The following is a 26,293-nucleotide window of genomic DNA, read 5'->3' on the forward strand; positions in this document are numbered from 1 at the left end:
TAAAAAATGTTCAAAACAGAAACCTGTAAGATAGCTATCCCGAGAAAGGTGCGATGAGCAACTTTATTATTCAAATAAATGCCAGAGAGCTATGCTTAAAGTTAAAAGTAATATACAGTTGCGAATATTCAAAACACTAAGCGATTTTAAAGAGACCATGATAAAGAGAAAAATGGAGGTTGCTCCATTTTCAATGACAACTGGTAGTGAAATGTCAGGTACTGGACAGTTATCACTAATCTAAGAAAAGACTGTAGGGATCGTGAATACAGCAATCACAGGAAGATACCGCCATCCTTCCTCTGGAGACCTCTGGAATTCGGGAGCCAGTTTAGTGAAGAGGGAAACTGGAATAAGAACTATGATAGTTTGCAAGGGGTTAATGAAAAAAAGAATAAGAAAAGAGGAAAACTATAGGTTAAGGATCATGGGCATAAATATTTTCTGAGATCATCAAAATCGAGAAGCATACAAATCTACTCAGAAGACTTTGCCAAGGGCCTATCTGCTATTTCTGGAATATTTCCTCTGTGCTTTAACAAAGCCAGCAGGGGAGTAATCTTACCCCCATTTTAGAAATGAGATAACTGAAGCACAAGGAAATTAGTGACTACTTCAGCCCTGAGCCTAGTCAAGTGTTAAGAGGTGGCATTTGAACATAAGCCACTTAGTGTCCCAAAGGCCATCTCGCTGAGCCATTGTGCTATATACCACTAAGGCATTTCTTTATTTTGTCATATTAAATAAGTTTCTAACCAGTCAATGGAAAACAATAAAAGATACTTACAGACATGGCCTAATACACTAATTCATATATTGGATTCCTAAGAAATTATTATTAAATATTATGGAGATGCTATTGATGTCACAACAGGGCAATAAAAAGCACTGAGGATAAAATGATCCAACAGGTACATGTACCCTGAATGATATTTGCCATTAATACGTAGTATGCTAATAAAAGATATTAATATACCAATAATATAACATATAGTGATAATATGTAATAAATTTTAACATGAATAACAATAAACAAATGTTAATGCAATTATTTAATATGAGAGACCTTTATTTACGTAAGTAATCTCCATACCCAAAGTGGGGCTTGAACTCATGACCCTGAGATCAAGAGCCACATGCTCTACCAACTGAACCAGCCAGGCGCCCTTAATAGGAGGGATCTTTAAAACATTCAATAAATTGGGACACCTGGGTGGCCCAGAGGTTGAGCACCTGCCTTCTGCTCAGGGCGTGACCTGGTCCCGGGATCGAGTCCCACGTCAGGCTCCCCACGGGGAGCCTGCTTCTCCCTCTGTCTGTGTCTCTGCCTCTCTCTGACTCTCATGAATAAATAAAATCTTTGAAAAAAAAAACTGTGAACACAATAAGGAAAATGATACCAGTTGTAACACACAGACTTTCTCTCTAGCATAGCTGTTTGATTCTCTTCATAAAAGGACTGTTTTCTGATGCCACGGGCAGTACTTGGGCATTCCACTTCTGGAAAACAGTTTCTACTCTTCTGTATACCACTAGGTTTTAAAATAGAAATTCCCCAATGACCAAATGCCCTGACTATAAGTCAGTTCCAAAAGGAAAGCTAATGGTTACAGCCTTCTGAAAAAAAAAAAAAAAAAAAAAAAACTGTGTACATGGAGCATCAATCATCAAGACTAAGATCTCATTTCTGCAAACATGTTCTTTTATATGTGTTATTTCTCTATTTGCTATGAGTCTATTGTATTTATATGGGTAGGCATGTAATAATTTATAATATCATTAGTTGTGACTATGAGTTTACTAATAAATATATAATATTAGTATAATACATCACTATATCAGTAATGTGTAATACATAATATAATAAAATACATAACATAGTAGTTAATGTGTTATTATATATAAGACATAATGTATAATATAATGAATATAGGAGACGATAAATTATCTGTTCTATTTATTATTTATTGATCTTATTATTTCTTTTCATTATTTATTTTAATTCTCACAACCAGAGTGTGTCAATTAACAGTAAAGCAGTAGAGCTTAATAGTAAAACTGCAAGCAAACAAGTATAAATAAAAGTTCTCCAACCATTTCTCTCTCTTTTGACATTTACTGGTTTTCTTGGAGGCACAGATACTCGAAAGGACCCGGCATTGGTGCAATGGCTTTACTCGTGTTCTGTCCTTTTGTGTAGCTGGAATGTTCTATTTACTTTGGACGATATTACTGTCCAGAATGGCATACACTGGACTTCATGGACAATTTGAGTAGTTTAATAGAGTTTTACATTAAACTTTGCTATTTTAGAACCTGACAGCCCATCCTAAGAGCAATCGTTAGTTGTGTATTCATTCTGTTTTTCTTTAGTGATGAGTCCGTACTTACAGTGAATTCAGAGAGCGTAGTCCTTGGAAAGCGTCCGGTGCTAGTTCAGAGATCTGATTATTGCTCAGGTCACTAAGATGAGAAATAGGGTTAGGTTAAATTAAATACAACGTCAGGGAGGATTTACAGCAGGAGAAAGCTATTTACTGCCTTTATGTGTCCATTTTGCACTTATTAATGCCTGTATGAAATTTGTAACGTAAAACATCTGAAGAATCTTAAATTAAAAAAAGATCAGACAATTATTAAGCAATTATTGGCTCTTTTCTGAAATTATTATAAAAGATGCCTTGGCCTATTTAAAGCAATATTGGCTCTTTTCTGAAATTATTATAAAAGATGCCTTGGCCTATTTTTGAAAATAGAACATCTAAGATTTGACAGCAAATGATATTGATCACATGTGTTCACACCGGTGTGAATCAATATGTTAAATTTCCCAGAACTTTAAAATATTACATAGTTTAGCTCTTAACATTGTAGCCATCAGTCACATTACCTAATATTTAAGCTGTCAAACACTCAAGCATTCATACATAAGCGAATGTCTGTATGGTCATGACCTGTATGATTTTTTAAATTACATATATTCCAGAATAGTATTCACTCACATTCTTCTAAGCTTTTTATATGGTGAGAAAGCTCCAGGAGGGATGACCTTGATTGAGTTCTGTTCCAAACGTCTGCAATGAAAAAATTCAATTTCTAAATGGAAACGTGAGCTCTCGGGGATGTTTAATTCAAGCCCAGGATTCATGTCAAGAAGCAAAGCTGATGCTCTTCATGAGTGAGTCTTTTTTTTTTTTTTTTTTCTCAAAACTGACTACTAAAATTAATAATGCTGTGCCCTAAATGTGGAGCAAGATTGGGAATAAAAACAAGGCAATTATATAATGAATAAAAAATCTCCTCATTTTTAGGCATTACAGGTCCATTAATATTTAAGTCTGGACTTTGTATAAAAGAGAAAGCACGGATCAAAAAAAAAAAAAAAAGAGAAAGCACCTGTAAGAAACTAACTTTGAAGTATATTTTAATAACCTCTGTATCAGAAAGAGAAATATGTAGTAACACTGAATAGATGTACAAGAGGTTCTAGAGATAACTGTAACTCTTTCACAAAGGAAATTACTGTTGAGTATTAGATTTTATAAACCTTTAATTTCCTCGACAGAAAGCATATTATAGGTTGAAAAAGGCTCAGAAAATTAATTTTTCAGCTTTTTATGAGGTAAAATCTTAAATTCCAAATCCATTAAATACTATACACATTTTCAGCAAGACTGGCTGGACTCTGAATATGTCGTGTGAAAACCACTGTAGCCAAGTGCATTCAAATGCAAGTGTTTTAACCATGCATTGAAATCAGAAATGAAAATAATTCTACTCTCTGGTTCTGTTATTGGACAAAAACACATTTTTTTTCTCATTTTGTTATGAAAGACACAAAAAACAGATTTCATTAAGTGTCTTGGTAAATATTTTATCCATCAAAAAATGTTGCTTCTCAACTTCATTTCTATCCATGGGAACATCGTAATAAACATTTTTCATCCTCTTCTCTTTGAATGCTGGAGGCTGACTCCTGGGGACCATATATCCCAGGCTCACTCTTGCTTTGGTGGAATTTGGCCAATAAGGGGAGGCACTGCCGGAGACTAAAGGGAGGATGAGCCAAGAAGCCAGGATGTCCTCCCCTCCTTGGCCTTGGGGGACATACCCAGCAGGGGTCCCATTTTCTTCCTAAAGTTAGCTCCTGCGGGGCTATCTCCTGACTTTGTATAACTCCAGTTTCCTCCTACATCTTTGTGGCCCTGCAGATAGAGGCAGCTTTCTATTCTGTGTCACCTTCACAATTGCTTAATTCAGTCCTCATATAAATCCCTCTATTTAAAGACCTGGCATGAGCTTCATTTATCTGTCTGGATTAAAAAAAAATATATATGCAAATATGTAGATATATATAAATACATGTTTATATAATATACAAAATATATAAATACAAATAAATACATATATAAATGTATATAGATGAATATATGTATTAATATATAAATGCATGTATTTATATTGTCATATTCATATGTTTATGTACAAATACAACATCTATCTATAGAGTATACTGCATCACATACATTGGTTCATTTTTGCTGAAAGTTAGTAATACTTGAACATGTAGGCGAAACCAACATGTAATGAACACTGAATCAAAGCAAACAAAATATCCCCAGAAGGTTAAGCAGCAATGCCTACATTTTGGTCTTATCTAATTCCAAAGTCCTTCTCCACCCAGTTCCAGGCTTTTCTTCAACAGCCTCAGGGGTCACTCTGACCTCATCTCCACAGGGAATGGGTTCCCAACACACTGTAGCCTTTTGACTGTTGGGAACAACACTTCTTCCTGGGATGTGGCATTGTCTGCCTCTGGTTCTCTACTTGTCTCTTAATTTCTAGATTGACCTCTTGATCCTCTAAATCCAGTTAATTCTCCCAAGTTACTATCCTTTCCTTTCTCACACAAAAGGTAAAAATCCTTTTTCCATAATCGGCAACACTAGTTACGATTCGGTCCCTCCAGAAAGCAGAAATTATTTTGTTTACATTTAAGATAAAGTTTATTTACAAAATACGTAAAGAAGAAAATTCCATCTGCTTGTAACGCACCACTCAGATGAGTGAATTTTAGGTTTTTTGTTTTGTTTTGTTTTTGGTATGCATATTTATTTTATATATAATGGAAATCTTACTGTATAGAAAATTTTGAGTTGTTATGCCTTATATCAAATATTGTATCACATTAGATATTTTGGAAGATGTTATTTTTAATGTCGTTATAACATCCAATTATCAAAATGGCCCACAGTTCTTTAATCTTTCCCAATTATTAGCCCATTTGGTTAGTAGTAATTTTACATTATTATGAATAATATCATTTAGTTATTTTAAGACAACTGAAGCCTTACTATATCTCTCAGGTATGGTTACTTGGATCTTTCTCTCTATACCCAAGGGCATCCTCTCGTCTGCGCCTCTGCTCTCTCACCGTATTCTAGTCATTTTTCACATATCGCTCCTCTACCTGGTTTGTTGGCTCCTCAGGGGCAGATTTGCCCCAGAAGACAAAAAATAAATCGTACGAAGAAAATATGGATTTGGCATCTGGATTATTTATCTAGGTCTTGAGAAAGGGTATTTTTTTCAAAAGCTCTAAATATAACAAAGGGTGTTTAAATCATTTCGCAGTTACACTATTGATTAGAATGTCATAAATTGATGGTTTAGAGACACCTTTTTTTTTTTTTCCTGTGATCCATTCTTGCAGTTAGATTTTAAGAAGTTTAAAATGTAATCAATGAAAATACAGTGAAAGCAAGCTATAGACGCAACACTATTGACTGGAGGACTTTCTTCGCATCTAGGGCAATGAAACATCATTTTCTTTTCTTATAAATTTGCTCAAAATACTATAAAGCAAAAAAAAAAAAACCAAAAACTTAAAGCTATGATGAGAAAAAAATTCAAATTATTTTTGTCCAGTATATTTCCTTCAAAGCAACAGTAATGTGAAACTAGGTCATATGATTAATTTTCATAAATATCATTTAAAGTTCTTGAAATAGAAAACCAATAATCATTCATTCATTCACCCTCTGTACTTTACCTGTGCAAAACATACTATATAAATGGAGTTCAGTGGTGATCGGAAGCAAGCATGTTTATACCCTCATGGAAGTTTTATTGATAAATGTCTAATTGTAAATGTCTACTTTGCAGTTACACTTCTGATTGATTTGTTCAGTATAAGTTTTTAAAACATGATATATTCAGCACTGAAATATCAGTAACATTAATTCACGAATGTGGTCAAACTAATGCTATCATGTAATATAACTGAAGAACTTCCTTAGATACTTTAAAGTTCTTTTATTATTTTAAAGTATTTGAATCTAGAACACTTATGATCACTAACTGTTCTAACGGAACAGAAATATATTTTAGTATGACAACTAAATTCATGTGTCTAATCTACAATTCATGTCATTGATAAATATTCCTACTAAAGCAAACCAAAGATATATGTGAGGCTATGTTTTTTAGAAAATGCATGCATAGAAAGTTCTAAAACAAGGAGAATTCATGATGAAATAGTGTTAAGTATTACATGCAAAAATAACAATTCCAACGTAATACAGTGATGTTGCATGTGTCATTCCTTCTTGCAATGTACCGTGACTTAACCTTCACATTGCAAACCATTTCATTTACAACATATGCAACAGAAAGCTGAACAGTGACATGTAAAATGGATTTGGTTGCTTTTCTTTATTTATCTATTTGCTTCCAACCTTTGTTCCAAAAAAAAAAAAAAATGGAAACAGAGCTTATACGGTTATTTACACTGACTCAGCAGCTAATTGGTTTTTACGGCACCGCACCAGCAGTCCATTAAGGCACAATGTAATTGCCTCCTTCATTCAAACAGATTCTCAAGCAAGAAAACATTCTACCACTGACAGATGTCAACCAATAAATTTTAAGATGTTTCAAAATGTCCATTTTCTCCTCTTTAGTGAGCAAACAATAAACTAATGTGTACTTCCCTCTAAACTTTCAGATGTCTGGGATCCTACTTCTCATTATGAGAACTTTAGAATATATTTTTAAAACTACAAGCAATGCACATCTCAAATGGTTTTCATACTCCTATAGAAAAGAGGGGAAAGTATTTCAATCAGATTATAAAAAATAAGGAAATACAGCATTCAGGTGAAGGTTAAAAAAAGAAACAAATGAAATGTACCTTTTCTATTTTTGCTATCCTGTAATCTTCTATTTTAATAGCATAAAATCTGCTGAATTTTATAGAGTGCAAATTTGAATCCATTGTTCCATGAAAAATCTAATTAAAAACATTCCAGGGTTACAAAAACAGATAGTGTCATGGCTAAGATATATTTGCATGCTGCAGATAAAATCCACCATGATTAAGAGCCTTCCAAATGTTAGTCCTTCATAAAAGTAAGATTCAATATATTGAATTTCAAAGTAAAAATATATTTAGAAAGCTGAATACGGGAGGAGGAAAATTCTATCAACCATATACTATATGGAAGTCTTTTTCATGTGTGAGTAGCTCCACAGAATGTACGTGGACAATTCCAAAACATTTTATCACTCTCTGTGTGTGTGTGTGTGTGTGTGTATAGTTTATATAAAAGCAACCTGCTGTTACTACTTCATCAAAATCACAAGGAAATTTTAGTTAGAAGTTCCATAAGATAAGAAAATGGAGACAATTTTCTAACTGCGCCATCAAAAAATTCAGAAGTAAAGTATTTTTAATCAATAAAAGCCTTCCTCTCCTCACTCACATACACCTTTTTCCCTTGTTCTTTAATTATTGCTTTAAAAAAAATCATGTATGTCTTCACACTTACAGAGTTCCTAGGGATGAGCTGCAACCAATATATACCACTTTCTGATGCCTATTTTAAACACTGTAGAAAATGGAAAATTATCAAGAAATCGCTCTAATACTGTATAGGCCCTTAGAACATGGAAATGACATGCACGTATACCTGAGCTCTATGACATAAAACACCCTGTGATGGTTATTCATGAGGAGATCTTAGAACAGTAGAGTATATAACTCAGTACAACTTGGGAATTAAAAAAAACTCTAACTAGTTCTGAAGCCATTTATGAGATAATAATATCAATTTATTTTAAATGACACTTCCAGCTCGCTGGTTTTTCAATTCTCAGGAATTATTTTCAATACTTTTCAAGCTAAATTATGTTGACCAACCATACAAAATAACATCCACATGCCAAAGCTGAAACAGCTTTCTCCAAGAGGTATTATGTTTTATATATGTGTGTACATAAAGATAAATATGTATGGCTTAGTGACTAAAAGATAAACATGTATGGTTTAGTGATTAAAAGTATGAGCTTTACAACCACTGATAAAACTCTGTGGACCCAGCAAAAATTAATTTGCTTCTCTGTCTCAGTTTTTCTTTCCAGAAAATGAAAATAAAACTTACTGTAAAATATATTTTTGTAAAAATGATGAGATGTAGAAAAATGTTTTTTTCTTGCATGAAAAATGGTGAAAGAATTAAAATATGGGGATACACATGTGTATATTTGTAATCACACATATAATAAGCAGCACTAGATAATAAAACATCTATAACACGTAATAGTTTCACGCACACAGATTATATACAGAAATGAATCTGATACATGATTTGATCTCTAGTATGAAATAAATATATAGGATCACAAAACGCATTTTTAAACTAATTAGCGGTACAGCTTTGCAGACAACCCAGCAATTATGTATTAAACACGTACACGCATAGATCCTTCACAGAGAGGCTGAAAAAAACATAGAATGTTGTAATTTCCATGATCAACATGATTAAAATATAGAGCATTTTCTCAAATCTGAAAACTGTCTTAGGAACTCAAAAAGGTTTTACAACATCAGTAAAGTATGAGTTTGGATTGATCGTGTCTGTAACATACAGCCCAGATGTTGATTATACATGGCAATAAAACTGACAGTTCTTTGCATTTCCCCCATCTGCTTTTAACATAAATGGCAAAAACAGCTGCCAGAGACTAGAATGTAGATTTAATGGGGAGGGGGGGCGGGGAGGGGGGTGGAATGACCCTAGCTTCTGAATCTTGGACTGCTCAGTGCAGCCAAATATTCTCATCATAGGTAACGCCAATTCAACATTTGAAAAGGAGGAAGCAGCTCTATTCCTTTGACATTAGGGATTCTCTTGCCTATTACATAATAATTCTAAAGTAAGTACTTGATATTTCTGGACTATTACTAACTTTAGCAGTAGACGTATGCCTTGAAGTCCTCCATATATCTATACAAAATGATGAAAAAATATGCTAGAGTGAAACACAATTTCTGTTATATAATTGTAGTCTCTTTAGTACTTTGTAAATTTAATTAATATCTTCAGTAGTGGAGTGATTATTTGCCTCTAGAGGGACATATTATGCATCTAGCCTTAGGACGGTGGCCATTCTAATGGATTATCAGTCATCCCCGCCATGGGATGACTTGTCCCTGAATATTGTCCATTGCCTTAATCTTATTTATTTTTTTTGTGATGTCATTCTAGGGTACATGCCCCTGAGGATAAATTCAACTGATACTTTCAGAGTAGAAATAACTCTTCTTCCACTTGACCTTTAAGCGTTTAATGCAAGACAAAGATGTGTGTGTGTGTACGTGTGTCCAAGGGTGTGTGTTCTCGCTGACTTTGCATTCTGACAGCGACCTAAATGAACGTTAACGTTCTCATGGGTGTATTCACACGGATATATATTCAAATGCAAAGATACACTCAAAACTCACTATCACATGGTTTAGATTTAGACGGGAAGACTGGCATAGGCACATGGCTCCCTGATTTCAGGGGTACAGAGTATAGATTCATAATGTCAATAACATTAAGCTTTCATAATTTTTCTTTAGCAATTCAAGAAAGAAAAATAACTCAATGTTCTGCTGCTTTGTTTTCCATTAACGATGAAAGCCTTTTGGACACTGATTCTGAGTCAGGCACTGAGCTACGTTGTCCATTTGGTAATAATTTTAGTTTTAGAAACATTATGCAAATTGTCTTTCCACATCGCTTGTTTAACAGCATTACTCAATGAGTAGATCACAATTGGCCTTCTCCCCTTGCACCGATTTATCCTCCAAATTATCCATCATCTTTTCCCTTGAATTTAGGTAACACTGTGGCCACTAGTAGTATTTGAACTGTATGAATTTTCAACTTAATCTTTCCAGATGATTACAGAGCCATAAATCTATAGCTTAATCCCCCCAAAACACATGCTGGTGATCCATCAGATAATAAAGAATATGCTGACTATGCACCAGCTGTCTTCATTTTTATGTTAAAGTCTACACAGGTCTTATTGTACCTCCGATAGGTCTCCATTTTCTTTTCTGTAGAAGATTTTAGGGAAGTAACCACAACAGCACTAGGGTCACTTCTTGGATGGCTTCCATCCTTATCCACTGCTACGCCCGCCTTCACCATGCCCACGCCCTACAGACTGTTGCTTTCACATTCCTAGAGTACTCTTTCCCTCCAAACCATTCTCCCCTCGGTCTTAGGGTGATTTTTCTAGCATATCTAATCATATCATATCTAAGCATATCTAATCTACTACCTGTCTCAGGTAGTAGTTCCTTGTATACTATTGTTTTTAGGAGAGGTGATTCTTCAAGATCAGGCTTTCACTTCATGGTCTAGCAATCACAAACTGCTTTAATTTCTCAAACACATACTACCTCGAACTTTTCTGGGACTTTGCACATGCTTCTTCCCTCTGTCTATAAAGCCCTCAATTTCCCTGCCTGCAAGACACCTATATCCTCATACCTGGAGATTCTTTGATTCTCCCAGGCAAGCCAAGGTATTCCTTTCTCTGTATTGCCTCTGTGCATTTTATAACTTATCACTCAGTTTTAAAATACTCTCTGTGTGGTTTTGATTCTCTGTACTGTAAACATCGTGAAGGCGGGGAGTGTGTCCTTTTGTCTATAAGGCCTGAGGCAACTGAGGCAAAGTAGGCCCTCAAAAAATATTTGTTGAGTATGTAGTACATGTAAAAATATGCTATTTTCCCACATGTTCTTCTTCTGTTGCAATAATATTCATGAGACTCCTTGGACTTTTTTTTTTTTTTTTTGAGAAACCAGTTGGAGTTTTCTTTTCTTACCACCTTAATCTCCACTCTAGTTGTTTTAGTATTTTTTAAAATTTATTTATAAATAAATAAATAAATTCTTTTTAAATTTATTTATAAATTTTACCGTATTTTTGCCAATTATTTATAAATTCTACTGTAATATTTTCACTTAACTAATATAAAATTTTGATTCAGTCTTCTATGTCTTTCTCTTAAGAAAGCCATTATAGCTTTTTGCTTAAATGATCACACATCTCAACAAAAAACACATAAAGTACGAGTGTATACATACATATATGTCACATATGTAGCTTTTGTGAAATGAGGTACAAATAAAAATAGGTAAGAAAATAAATTGAAAGGGCAACTGACAGAAGGGAGAAACTATTCTCAAATCATATATTTGATAAGGTATTAATATCCAAAATATATACAGAACTAATAAAACTCAGTAGCAAAAAAAGCAAATAAGCCAATTTAAAATAACCAGAGGACTTAAACAGACATTTTGCCAAAGGAGACATACAAATGGCCAATACATACATGAAAAGGTACTCAACGTGACTAGTCATCAGGGAAATGCAAACCAAAACCACAATAAGCTATCACCTCTCACTTTTGCGATGGTTATTACCAAAAAGACAAGAGTACCAAAGGTTGGCAAAGATGTGGACTGTTGGTGGGAGTGTGTACTGGTGCAGCCCTTTTGGAAAAAAGTATGAAAGTTCCTCAAAAGATTAAAAACAGAACTACCACACGGCCTAGAAATCTCACCCTTGGGTGTATATCTGAAAAAAATGAAAAGAGTATCTTGATATGTCTGTACCCTTATGTTGATTGCAGCTTTATGCACAGTAGCCAATATATGGGACAACCTCAATGTCCTTTGACAGATTAATGGATAAAGAAAATGTGACACACACACGCACACATTATTCAGCCACAGAAAGAAAAAAAATCCTGTCATTTGCAGCACAGATGAACCTGGAAGACATTATGCTAAGTGAAGTAAGTCAGAGAAAGACAAATATTGTAAGCTACCACTTGTAAGTGGAATCTTTTTTTAAAAAAGATGCTGATTTCATTGAAACAGAGAACAGAATGGTAGTTGCCAGGGGCTGTGGGGATGGGGAAGATGTAGGCCAAAGGCTACAAATTTTCAGTTATAAAGGAGTGAGTTCTGAGGCTCTAATGCACAGCACGGTGACTATAGTTAATAATATAACACTAAGAGTAGATCTTTGGTGTTCTCACCACACGCACAAAGAGTTGACTATGTTGACTCTGTGAGGTGATGGATGCATTAATTATCTTGGTCTTGACAATCACTCCACAATATACACATTTATCAAGGCATCACATTGTGTACTTTAGATATATACAATTGTATTTATCAATTATTCCTCAATAAAATTGGGGTGGGGGAGAAGTTGAGAGAAACAGGTAATAATATTCTTATCATGAATACAGATTCTTAATAAAAACTGCATCCAGTGGATATATGTAGCTTTTCAAAGACAGCCATTTCACTATTTCTTCCAATAGCAATTAAAGATTGTTCAAGATACACATATGAAATTGAACATTCAGCCAAAATAAATATGAGTGCACTCCAATATTATTAGTGAACTGAAAAATGGTCTATGGAACTACAAGTACAGTCGAATCTACAAATCAGTTTTGCACCATTTATCTTAACACTATTTTGCGGTGGAGCTCTCAGAGCTGCTGGAGGGATTACACGAAGCATGGCTCCTGATAACCCAGAACACGAAATGTTTGTTCTGACAGAACTTGATAGGGATCTTTGTTTTGTATACCGAACAATGAACTGGCTCTCTGCATTCTGTATGAAGCTAAATTACAAAGAAAGGTTTTTTTCTGGGTGCTTAATTAATGATAGAGTCATAAAATGAAAATTGCAGAAGATATAATCCAGAAACATGAGGAAGTAAAAATAAGAATGAACAAAGTTTGCATGAACATCTTCTTTTATATCAAATGACTACTCCTCCCATAAAATATGTGGTCAGAAAGAAATCCTATTATTCTGTTTTCCTAATTGTAACTATGTTAGTTAGCACATAATCAGAACTCAGTTATTGACTTATGTACGTATTTTGATGATGGCTTTATTTTGATCCTAGGATTGCTTATCTGATGATGTTTCTAGACAAAACTACTTGATAGAAAAAAATCTAGGTTTTTTTTTTATGAGATTTGGGGGGATACGTATGAAATTTCTGCTATTTCTGCTATTGGAAGAATCTCAGAACCAAATATGTAAATTTAGTTCTAATTCTCTACATCAAAGTAGACAGGTAAAGTGATAGCTCCATATTTGAAACTAGGTTTGTGTAAAAATTACACAATTACCAAATTAAAAAATCAAAAAATTATTTTCCACGTTACAAAAGAATTAAAAGTTTTTTGCTAACGTTAGAGACTGTGCAGCTTCCTGCGTTCTGTTTGAGCAGGTCTGAAGCAAGCTTCTTTATTATAAAAAAGGCCTTAACTATGATGCAAGATCCTTTTTTTTTTTTTTAAAGCACTAGGTCATAAATATTTCTACTAGACATAGAATATCAGAGTGCTGTCATCTCAGCCTGCAAAGCACAAAATTGTAAAAATATGAAATTCAAAGCCAAAGTCATGCTACATGCTAGCTAATTCTGTGAGTGGATCTGAAGTTAAGGAAAATATCAGGAGTGTAAAACTGCAAAATGCTAATCAGTGCTCCAGTAAAACTATCAACTGAAGTATTTTCACTCTTAAAATATTTTCTTGACTCTACCTACTTACCCTTGCACTTAATAATCCTTAAGTTGGACATATCTCTAAATTTTTAAACACTTTCAAAGTGAAACAATTAAATGCTTCTGCAGTGAAAACAATGTCTCTTTGAAATTATCAACCTACTTTTTATTTAGCAAGGCAAACTCAAATTACAGACTATTTCTTTCTTCCATATCAAATTACATTAAAAATGGTTATCATTTGCTTTAGTTAATGTTGTCTAGATAGTGAAGTCAAGGTAATTTACCTGTTATAAAAATTAGTCAAACTGCATGCTGCATTTATTTAAAAAAAAATTACTTTCAAAAAAAAAATTTACTTTCAAAATCATGGCATATGAGAAGAAAATCATCCAATTATGCAACTTGATAGCTGTCCTACAGCTGAGACATTACCAAGTGCATGATAAATAATTAAACATTCACACTGGATTTCATAACTCTCTTAATAATCTAGTATAGAACGGGCAATTTAAAAACGTGTTAATCAAACCGAACTTTGTTATCCTTACCTATAGGAAGTCAGATGACTTGGTCATACAGTATGTGGATCAATTTGGCAAGTAGTATTTATTAAAACTAAGGATTCAAAACTTTGGAAGGAGCAAATACGGAAATAGCCTGCAAAAAGGTTAAATGTATATGGGAAGAGTGTTTGCCTAAACAGAAATGGAGGAGAAACAAGCATTTTAAGTTATATTCAGCATCATAAATGTAGGTTGTAATAAAATAAAACGTTTAAGAGTCATCTTTTCTTTCGCTTCTTTCTGCATGCAAGTGATCCAGAGGAATCCAAAGAAGCAAAAGATCTCCCAAACCCCACATCTGACCTCCATCATTGTGAATCTCTTTGAAAGAACCTTCTTTATTGCTAGCAGAGTAAAAGCAGACCAGTAGTCTACACCATGATGAGCTTCTTTTCCATTTTACCTATTTGAGTAGCACATCCCAAATAATAATATTATTTTAGTATTACAGCTTCTCTGAATTTCCAGTCCATCTCAGAAAACACTGAATCATCCCTCAGAAGACCTGGGCTGACAACTTTGCTACCATCTTTTCTCCCGTCCCATAATTTGAACTTCTCTCTGCCCTTCTTTGAACAAATAAAAGAAAGAATGTCTTGATTTCCAGTTTCTGAGCCCTAAACAAGGCAACCAAGAGTGAGTGAAGGCAGTAGGACATTGGAGTAAGCAAGATGTACTAAATTGTTACAATCTATGTTCTGTTTTCCATGATTTATGGAGCTTGTGCATAATGGTTTGAACAGGTGATATGCCACAGAAAATCCATAACGAGATTGAAGAGAACTAAATGTCTACTTTATAACGATCCATCATATCATATTCAAAATTTTATATCTCAAACATGACTTAAGAAATTAATTCCGAGGATTTGATATACAGAGAATCAATTTACTAATAATAATTCTGCTGCCATGGGCCAGATCATGTAAGACTTGCCTCAGGCATTCCATCTGTATGAAAAGCAGGTTTTATCCAGCAGAGTTCAAAGCAGCAAAGTGCTGGGAAGATCTCAGCGGGGGTGGGGTGAAGGCAACAGATTCTTTTAAACTTACTTTATCTTTTGCTATTACACTTTCTGTTTGCCCCTCTTTATCAGTCCACATACCTTTGTCAGATTTTCTATTTACTATGAAGAATGGAGGCTTGGCGGCTCTCGCAAGCCTGTCCTTGTCTCCAACACTGTCCTTCTCCCGGTCCCCACTACACTAAGCGTCGGCGTGGACGTGGTGAGGAACACAGACACAGTCCTGCCCTCAGTTTGCAGTCGATTCAGGAGGGCCTGACATTAATCTAAATACGAAATTACACCATGATAATAAGTTCTATGCGGTAAGATCCAGGGAGTAGGAGAGACGACGCTCCAGTAGTTGCCCGTAGAAAGCAACATGAAACAGCTCTCGTTCTGGGTCATGTTATTATACCTTAACCCCTGTCTTTACGCTCCCTCTATGTTCTCTTCTTGTGGAAGTCTCTCAAAGCTTCTCTTGCCCTGTTTTTCCGAGTATCAGTCTTCTGATTTTTTTCAATTCTCTCTTCTACAACGTCCCCACAGCCCGCGTCATGTTTACCTCTCTTTTGCAGCTAGATCGATGCAAGAGCATGAGCTCTGGAATCAAATACATCTCAGATTGAGGCTAGTTTAGCCATTTCACAATTGAAACACCTTAAATACAACTTCTTAACATTTTTGGCCTCATTAAAAAACAACACCAAACAAAAAGACCCCAGCGGACTGAAGTCAGTCTTTGAGGTAAACGTCTACAGGCTTCATTATAGAAGAAACATGGCCTTAGAGAAAGAAGACCTCTACGACTCATCTGTAGGATGGCTGGATCAATGAGCGTATCAAGAGAAGGAGGTTGCCTATTAGATACTGACTGGGTCAGCCTAGAAGAGAGAAAAAGGAGCTTTCAGACACCTGCAGAGAGTGGAATCCAAGTCAGTATGGGGAGCTGGCAAATTTAATGAATTAATTTTAAGTACTATAGCCCCATTTTTTAGCCCTTTCCATTAACTATCCTTAATATTAATCAACTCTTACTGTATGCTTTAAAAAGCCCTCATTTTTTTTTTTTAAACAGGGAGAGAGTGGGCCATTCCTTCAGTCTTTAGTTTTGTTTAATATAGCTCCTTTCTTTATTTTTTAAATATCTTATTTTTATTTTTATTTTACATAGGCTCTATGCCCAACTTAGACTTGAATTCACGGTCCTGAGATTGAGAATCAGATGCTCCACTGACTGAGGCAGCGAGGCACCTCTAGCAACTTTTGGGGATACATTTGCTGTGAATGCTTACATTATACATTCACCCAATAAATATTTATTTTATATTTATCAAGTGGCTATTAGGTGCCGCGTCTTTGATTTGTTGCTGGGCATTCAGGGATGATCAGAACAGAACCAGTTCCTGCCTCTGCCTTCACTGAGCTTCTACTTCAGTAGGGACGACAGGTGTTTAAATGAATCCACACAATATATATAATACATATATATATAAACAAACAAAACAAAATATAATAGTTAGGTGCAGTCAAAATAAGATTCCTAGCCTACAGATGGGATGACAGATTCTGGATCGTCGTCAGATCATTAGGATGATGAGGCCTCGTGGAGAAATCCACTAACATTTATCTGGCATGTGTTCTCCTGCATTAGTTTTCTACTCTATTTAATTTCCATCAATACCCGCATCAAAAGCCAATGAGAAGATCACAGGATATAATGTGTGTACAGCACCCAACCCTGTTAGGTAAATGCTGGTCTCTTTCTAGTCCTCCTTCTACAAATTATTCCAGTTGCGACTTTAAAAGAACACTTCCCATCTCACTTAACAAATAAGTGTTTGAGAGAATACCAGAAGTGTGAAATTACAGTTGTAAGCACAACGCAGAAGAAAGAAAAGGATGAGTCAAGCTTCTCTACCTAGAATCACAGGCAGTAGATCACTCCTACTTGTAGCACATACATACTTTCTTTTTGTTAGAATTATATTATGAGGCAGTTGCAGGAATAAAAAGGCAAAGCACATACAGAAGTTAAATGAAATGTCTGACAAACCGCAGGAAAGAAATTCTACGTATAATTTACGGTAAAATCCAGAATAAAAATTATTTGAAAAATATGGAGGGAGCTTATAAATTTCAGCTCATCGTGTATTAAAAAAATGAAATCTATAAAAATGAAAAAAAGAAGATGTTGTACAGCTTTACTTCCACATCTTATGAATCTTACTGATGTTCTTTATACTAATAAAAATAAAAGAGTAATAAAAGAAATGAGTTACTAAGCTGCTAAGTTATGCCAGTATAATGAATGGTAATGGGGTATTTTGTTGGAGTTGAAGATCAATATGATTTATTACCAGATGCTCTACTGATAAAGCTGATAATGTAATAATCAGAGAAGTGAAATTCACCTAGAGCTTCACATATGTTGTCATCTCTACTTATAAATTTAATTTATTGTAGCTTTATCTGATACACCACCTCCTCAATACGGGCAGAGCCGATGGGACATATTATTCAGTATAACTTTTATGTTACTAAATTTCACGATAATACAAAATCTATAGAGCATACAAAATAGAAGAAATGCTCTGTTGTAAAAAATAGACTACATGAGCTAAACAACTTTAAATGTCACACATTGCTTTCGCTCTGTTGTATCTACAGCTCACTGTTCTTTTGTCAGCCCACGGCGGTGTTTTGTTCTTTCCCGTAACCAGGACTGGATCCACCCACTCCCATGTCCAGGACCATCGCGCTCCCACTAATTCTCACACTCTCATCTCTCTCTCTAACCCCACTGTCTCTGACTTCCTTATGACTGCAGCTTTCTGCATCCTCAAATCAGTCCACGTCTGTCCTTCACAGCGACAACTGTCTTTAAAAACAAAACAAAACAACAACAACAACAACAACAACAACAACAAAAAACCCCTTTCTTAGCCAAGCTAAGCCCCTTCCTCTCTTATCTATTCTGGCCCTGTGCTGTTCTTACTTGGTTCTCTTCTATTGCTCTCATTGACCATTCCGTGGATTTAGCCATCAGCTTTTATCTTAAGCACTCCAAAATCTTTGCCTCAAGTCCTTGTCTGGCACCAACATCCTTATAGTTTGTATTTTAGCACCTCCAAACATCCAGTTGGCACTTCAGGATTCCACAAATTTTGTTTACCATCATCTTCCTTTCCAGTTTTTGCCCTGCCCTTCAGCTTCTTATATACAATGACACAACCACCATTCCTCTATCCCTCATACTTGAAATTCTGGCACCATCTTTGGTTCATTTTTCTCCTTTAGTCCCTCATCTCACCGAATGCCCGATCCCATGAATTCTGCTCCTATATTAACGACCGTACCCACTTCCACATCGTCATTCCTACAGCTACTTTGCGTCTGCTCTTAGGACATCTCCCCTTAATCAACATGAGAGCCGCCCAAGGAGGCTTCATGCCTGGCGGTCTGTCCTTTGCTAAACACACAGCTGTCAGATTAACCTGATGGATTCCGAAGATTCAGACTAAAAGTCCTATATTCAGATGCATTCCAAATAAAGATTTAGGTCCTTCTAGTATCAAGGCCCTCCATGAATTGGTTCTGACCCACCTTTCCAGCTTTATTTTCCTGCACTCCCATGGGCTCCAAATGCCACCCTGAGCTCCTGTTTGATTGTGTCTTGCATTTCCACTCTTACTGCCTATGCTTACAATGTCCTATTCATTTTGAAAGCCCCTTTCCTCATTTTTGCATTTCTGTTCACTACCCATCCGTCAAGGCCTACCTCAGATGTCACTTCTTATATGAAGGCTTCGATGACTGAAGTATTGCTGACCGGGATACTACTCTATACTAAACACACAAAGCTCTACGTGTGTTATTTCATTTCAAATTAAGAACAACCCTTAGTTTCAGACGAGGGGACGGTCTCACAGAAGATAAATACCTTGCTACGATCTCACAGATAGTGAATGGTTCTAACTGTGTAGGTTGCTGCCTTTCATGAGCCACTGTCACTTGACCTCCACTTACTGCCTCTGTGTAACTACCTTGAACTTCCTTTGTTCCTCTCTTACGACATGTATTAATTTGTACCTCATTTCATAGCTTTTAATTTCCATGTCAGGTTTGCGAGTCACTTGATGGAAGCTCTCTGGACAATCCCTGCTGCCATTTCTATAGTAAGTGTTTACTTAAAAAATGCTCTTGCCTGGATAGATGAATATACTAGTCTCCCATATGAAAACTTACTATGTCTTTCTACTATCTAGTTCATCCTATATTACATCTTCTGACTAAAATAAAAGTCCTTCTCTAATCTGCAGCTTGAAAATTATATGGAGATGACCTTCTGAGGCATTATTTTCCATGATGTGCCAACATGCTCCTATTATACTAATTAGGCTCAACTGTACAATCTCTAAAACGGGACGCTCACCACCACCACCTCTGTCCTTCGTTCCTGAGACTTCTCTTTGCTGAGATGTCATTTGCTCCTTCCAAAACCATTTATTATCCTTTTCCCAAAGATCAGCTAAAAAATACTTATAAATGCCTTCTATGAGCAAAATTAAAATTCCAATGACAGTAATATTATGAGCACACGTTATTTCATGTCTGTGTCAAACCTCCACAGATTCCAGAGTCTTTATACATGATCACGTCTTACGCTGCAAAGCTCTAAACATACTTTTAAGCACTCATTAGATACTTTAAATATCATTAGTGGATCTTGTGAATTAAAGTTAGTCTTACATAAAGCAAATGAAAGCGGCTAACAGACAAAACATTAATAGTTTTGAAAAATAATTTTTGTGCCTACTACGTAAACTTCTATGAAGTTAGTCTTACTTTTATCATTTCAACCTAAAATGCCCTAAACTGTTTATTTGACCTTTAAGAATTGGCCTCTAAAACAACACCATGATAGGCTCAGCGGTTAATAGGTGTTGTCTCAGTTAATGGATACTGAGAAAAATTTTTCCCTACTGCTTACTTCTCAAGGTGCGAAAAGCAGTTCATTTTACGTCTTACATGACCTTGTTTTACCCACAGGACTTATATTTGGCAGAACAAATGCACACAGCAGCTGCATACAAAATAGAAATACTTTGTTAAGACGATTTTACTTTTGATAGAGATAGGCTCCTATAAGTTAAAATGCTCAGTAATTAAAAAATCTTATATATGCTGACTTGATGATTTTATCCTTTTTTTAAAAATATTTTGTGATAGACCATACAGTAGTGCAAACAAAATAGTGAAACTGCATTTTAAGACATGAGCTCTTAAGGAGGGAGAACATCATCTAGTTACACTGTTTCTATGATTTATTCCCCCAGTTTAATCCTTCTATTGTTTCCTCACTTCAAGCTAGACATAGGCAGGAGGAGCAGATCAACAGACCCAAATGGTCAGACTATGAACAACCACTTACTTTTCCCGAATAACCTAATAAGACCTTCCCAAGCAAAGGGAATACTATGTATCCTTCAAATGCATTCCTTTGCAATCTACCTACATTAAGGAAGGAGAAATCCTGGCCCCTCCAACGAGATGTCTCCTGAATCAGAGCCAGGCCCAACAGAACTCTGAAAGGAGTATTTGTCTAAAGTAATCGATCCCAGTTGCCTTCAATAAACCCAGAATCTCTAGAGGAAGTCATGGTTTGGGTCACTGTGGAGGTGGAGAGATGAGAGGAAATTTCAGGGCACCTACATTTCTGTGATGGTCTCTGGCAGGTTCGTGGGGATCTCAGTGAGACCTTTCCCACGACAGTCTACGATATTGTTGCTACAGGTACAAGCGGCTGGACAATGCAGGACGCTGCAAGAAGGAGCCATGAAGGACTGGTGGCCTGCAAGAGAAACAAACAGCAATGGTATTTACCCTCCTGCAATTGCTAATTGTGAAACACATGAGCTTAATCTCAAACAACAAAGCATGATATTTAACAGAAATAAATTTCTCTAAATACGTGAGCATAAAATCAGTCTTCCATTTTATAAGATATATTTTAGGAAGCATGCATTTATGGCTCTGGGTCAACACTCAGATAAAGCAAATGAGATTCTGAGAATTATGAAAATGATAATTTTTCAGACTTGAAATAATTGTTGAGAAAGTCTAAACTCAGACCTGAAACTGGAATTTGATTCCAAACTATTCTGAGTTAAAAAAAAAAAAAAAGGCAGCAGTTTCAGACTAACCTACATTTCATTTCTGTTAAGCTTAAATAGAGTTTGGTCTTTATTAAAGTCAGGTGGCATAACTTACTTTCCTTCAAAAAAAAAAAAAAAAAGAAAGGAAAACAGTAAAATTTTCCTCTTAGAAGATATAAGTGTTGATTCTCAATAAGTAATCATGCATCGATAAATGTGGGGAAAATTAAATCTCGTCAAGTTTGATGTCTTGAGAAGGCCTGCACTTCCTCTGAAGTTACTGTAAGAAGTGGTAACATGCAATTCCATAATTGTTAATCTAGATAGTTCTCTCATTTGGCTTCGCGTGTCCTACAGCTTTTAGCCTGAGTGGTTACCTGCAGACGTGTACTTTCACTACTCAGTATTTGGAAACAAAACAGTTTTGAAATGAGAGTTCACTGTTGGAATGATGAGCAACAGAATGTCGGCCGTGTTGTGTGAACGGGCATCTGCACACATCTGCTAGCAGGGCAGGGCCGACCCTCTCTGATCTGCAGCGGGAGGGCCTGAGCGGTCGTGTGCCCCAGGGAGAGGCTGCAGGCTCCCTACTAACCCAAGCCCTCTGAACAAGCTCTCAGAGTTTACAAAATAATAATAATAGTAATAATCTCAGTCTAAAAAAGAAACGTGAACTTGCCTTCTTCCTCATCTAGAAAACAGGAAGGGAAAAGCGAAGAGAGAAAAAAAGTGGTTAGTAACGAACGGTTAGTCATTTCATTATTTAATTTTTTTAAAAAAGCAATCAGACCTAACGAGAACATTCCATGATATCGTAAGAAACTTTTGTCTGGGTTATAAAAAGTGTGGAAAAATACACAGAAAGTTCTAAAAGATAACAATAAATCCAAATCCTATGCTAATACTTTCTGTTCCTCCTCGAAGGAACTGTTTGTGAGGCATTATATATTATTTAGAAATTTTGTATTATTGTATTTTGAACAGATACTTCTGAAGCAGAACCAGCCCTCTATTTATAAAATAAGATACAGGTTAATGTGTATCAGATACTATTGACAAGTTATTTTATAAATAAATACAAGCATAAATATCAATATATATGAGTCGGTAATCAGACTGCCTAGCTTGAGGTCCTTGGACTCAGCTACGTGATCCTGCACTAGGCTACTTAGTATTCTTTTTCCGCATTTGTATCTCTAATACAAAGATATTACATTTCACTAGAGTTGTCATGAGGGAGGTAAAACGAAGTGCCCAGTTTGGCACTCAAACATATAGAAAGCACTAAGTGAATGTGACTTACTAATATTTTACATAGTCCGCACCTTATTTTTGTTTCCAGATTTTCATCACTAAAGCTAATCATTCATCTCCTAGAAGTAGAAGTGAACCACTAGTATTCGTGAAAAGTGCTTTGTCACTCTGCAACTATTGTTGGGCTACTTTTTTAAACGTCCCAGCAGGGACCCAGCATTAACCATATCTCCAATTGCTGGCAAAAACGTAGATATAAATTATTACCTAACGGGAAAATAAGTAGCGAACAAAACTAAAATCTAGGCGTTTCCCATATATCTCCAGGAGTGAAAATTGAGAAATCTCTCATCATAACTTCAGGACAAGGAACCTGTAATTGCCAATCATGCACAAATGTCTTAGAACCTATTAGCATCGCTAAAACCGAGGATTTCCAAGGGATGATGAGTGCGCAATTGCACATGTAAGTGAGCAACACGGAAACTTCTAAAGCATGCATTCTTCGCAGCTCTCCGACAAAGTAGCATAAGATAATAGGACAACAGAAAGGTTCTTTCTCCCTTACCGCTGCAGACAAATTCGCGTTTTTGAACCTCGGCTACGTTATGACCCCTCAGGTGGGATGGGCCCATACACTGAGTGTAGAGACCAACCCGGGGCCTTTGGCGCAGCCAGTCGGAAAGCCAGGCCAGGTGGCAGTCGCAATACAGATTGTTTGAATGCAGCCGACTGGAGAAGAAAAAGACAAATTTAAAGCAAAACAAAACAAAACAAAACAAAAAAACAACAGTAAATAGTTACTTTAAAAACTAAAAAATGGATCAATGATACATAGCTTTACTTCTTAACATGCATGTAGACAAGGCTTAGGAAGTCCCGATCGAATGAGTTTTCTAAAAACTGAACTCGTTTACAGCCACAGAATCACGTTTCTCTTCCTTTACCTCTGAGCTAAGCAAACTCACAGGAGCTTGAGCACGACCATAAAAAAGGTTTTCCTGTGTTCGCTCAAAAGGGTAAAGAGAAACAGACTTGTCCAAGGCAAATGGCTCTGCGGTCCCAATACACTGACAGCCAACGGGGCTGGCTTGGGGGAATGGGGAGGTAAGGGGCAGGGAATGGGCAGGGGCACGTTAGTACAAGTCGGGGCTCCCAGGAGGAATTATCAGTTCGCCCTGCCGTTGTTGGTTTCTGCAGGAAGTGCTTGCAAAATCTTTTTAGCAGGTCACTCCTGTTTTTTGCTGAATAAGAGAGAATAATAATTCAATCTAAAACACTTCTTTCACATCCCTATTCTGATTTCCTTCTTTTTGTTTAATAGCAGAAAAAGGGATTAGCTGCTTTTGGCTCTTGGGACCCCATCCTCAAAGAGCAGGAACTGAAATGAAAAGACATAAATGGCCGGGAGTGAAGGAATTAAGTGAGCCCCCCTCTCTGTGTTGGCAGGGATCCACACCAGAGCATGGATCCATTCCAAGTGGCAAATAGCACTTTTCCATTAATAAAATATCAGACAAATGTATCCACTAAATTAGGTAAATGACTTCAAATTGGCTTTTATGTTTTCTCAAACTAAAGAAAAGGACATCCTAAGCTATAAATCAAAGCATCATTTCCAGAATCATCTGTGACACAGTAATACCAATTTAGTCCTTTTTAGCTGATGTGTTCAATTCTAACCCAATAACAGTAATGGATATTAAAACATGGAACTCGGTCCAGAAAGATAATTGGACCATAAAAATGGAATTTTTAAGTAGCAGTGATAATACAGAATAATGAAACAACCAAAGCAAGGGAATTTCAAGTTAGATGACTGCTTTACATTCTCCTTGAGCCTGTAGGTATGGAACAGACTGTCTTGCATCAAAACTTAGACGGCGGGCCGCAGAACAAAAAGCTACATTTTGCGAAAGCCGGGTGACCTCCAGCTAAGTTTGCTTGGAAGTCAGAGTGGCATCCTCTGGAAGCCACACCGCACGCTCCACCTCATCGTTCTAGAAATATTTTCATCTAAACCAAGCACGTTACAATGACTCAATAAGGTGTGAGCGAATGTGAAGTGAGAAAAGATCACAAAACTTTAAAAACCTGGTTAGCAAGACGAACTACAATGGATTTCTATAGGGAAATAAGGCACCCCGTCAAAAATGCAGACGATCGATGTTTCTGCAGTCTCATTTCTTTGCCACGTAAGAGCTTGCTCACTTTGCTTTTTTAAAAAATTAGCTGAAGTTCATGATTAAGAAACTAACTTCACCAAATATAGTCTGAGTGAATTGGTATATTCATTTGGTCAGATTTAGGCACTCCAAGAAAACGAAATTCTTCTTCTCCTTTTTTTTTTTTTTTTTTTTTTTAGAAAATGAAATTTTTAATAGCCATGCTCCTATTTTTGATGAAAGCTAGTCAGTTCATAACTAACATTAATGCAGATATGATGTCAGCTATATCTGCATACTTTCAGAACTCCTCTATTTTGTTAAATCAAATTCCAAGGAAATGGTAATGACGTATTGTATCATACATAGATCACCATATTTTAGTGATCAAAAAAAAAGGGGGGGCATTTAGAATGGTATCACCTACTTCATTAAAAAACTGGCAATTCAAATGATTTTTCATTCAAGAGAAAACTGCAATGTCATAGATTTCCAGTGATAAACCATTGTAAACTGAAAATTAGTTTGAGAACCCAGTTAATATATACATACATACTCTACTGAAAAACACATTAATTTTTTTTTTTATCAAGAAATTCAATGCTTCGCTTATGTTTCCCACCATTTCCCGCATGTTGTATGTACCGTAGTTTCGAGGTCAAGGTGATCCCAAACCCAGTTCAAATGAGATTTATCTCTGAAAATGCTTTAACGAACTGTCCCCACCCTGGGCTTTAAGGATTAAGTTTTCCCCGAAAGGAAAAAAAAATAAACATTAGCTGTAGCAAAGACTTTGAGATCAGGTGTATATTCACCTAAAACATTTCAATGTTTACCTCCTGGAAAGGTATTTCTAAATATAAATGTTGCCACGACCTTAGTTACAGAAGGACTAAAAGGGTGATGTTGTAATTTTACATTACAAAGAATGTAGGAGAGCCAGTTTAGCTTTATTAGGTCTGCTGGCTGTACAGTAATAAAATCATAAAGATTTACCATTTATCATTTCTGACAGCCAATCAAGGAGTCTTACATTTCTTAATGAAATGTGACCTCCAACAATAGCTCAAAGTAAACGTCCCTCCTCCCCAAATTCCCATCATGCATATCACTTAAAGGGAAGCGTTCAGGTTTTCAGAATAATAGTTCATTTACTCAAATATCATGTATGTAGTAGCACTCTTTAAAAAGTGGTGTTTTCATCTCATAACGAACTCGCGATCCTGTTCTTTGTTTACGAAAAATAGTACGTTAG

The 26,293-nt window shown here is 35.9% G+C and overlaps 1 protein-coding gene across 6 annotated transcripts in view; it reads right to left on the reverse strand.

The window, feature by feature from the left end:
* Window positions 1–26,293, reverse strand: part of SLIT2 (slit guidance ligand 2) — a 348,732-nt gene that overhangs the window by 95,718 nt on the left and 226,721 nt on the right. For 4 of the 6 annotated variants that reach the window (XM_041751157.1, XM_041751160.1, XM_041751155.1 and 1 more), the window contains exons 8-12: window positions 23,442–23,605; window positions 22,299–22,310; window positions 21,177–21,315; window positions 3,003–3,074; window positions 2,392–2,463 (exon numbers count right to left, since the gene is read on the reverse strand). In XM_041751157.1, the coding sequence (XP_041607091.1) occupies window positions 2,392–2,463; window positions 3,003–3,074; window positions 21,177–21,315; window positions 22,299–22,310; window positions 23,442–23,605 (459 nt within the window). The remainder of the gene's footprint in view (window positions 1–2,391; window positions 2,464–3,002; window positions 3,075–21,176; window positions 21,316–22,298; window positions 22,311–23,441; window positions 23,606–26,293) is intronic. The other 2 variants (XM_041751158.1, XM_041751156.1) reach the window with 1 other exon arrangement.

This window comes from Vulpes lagopus, chromosome 4 (genome assembly GCF_018345385.1).
Source record: "Vulpes lagopus strain Blue_001 chromosome 4, ASM1834538v1, whole genome shotgun sequence".
NCBI lineage: Eukaryota > Metazoa > Chordata > Mammalia > Carnivora > Canidae > Vulpes > Vulpes lagopus.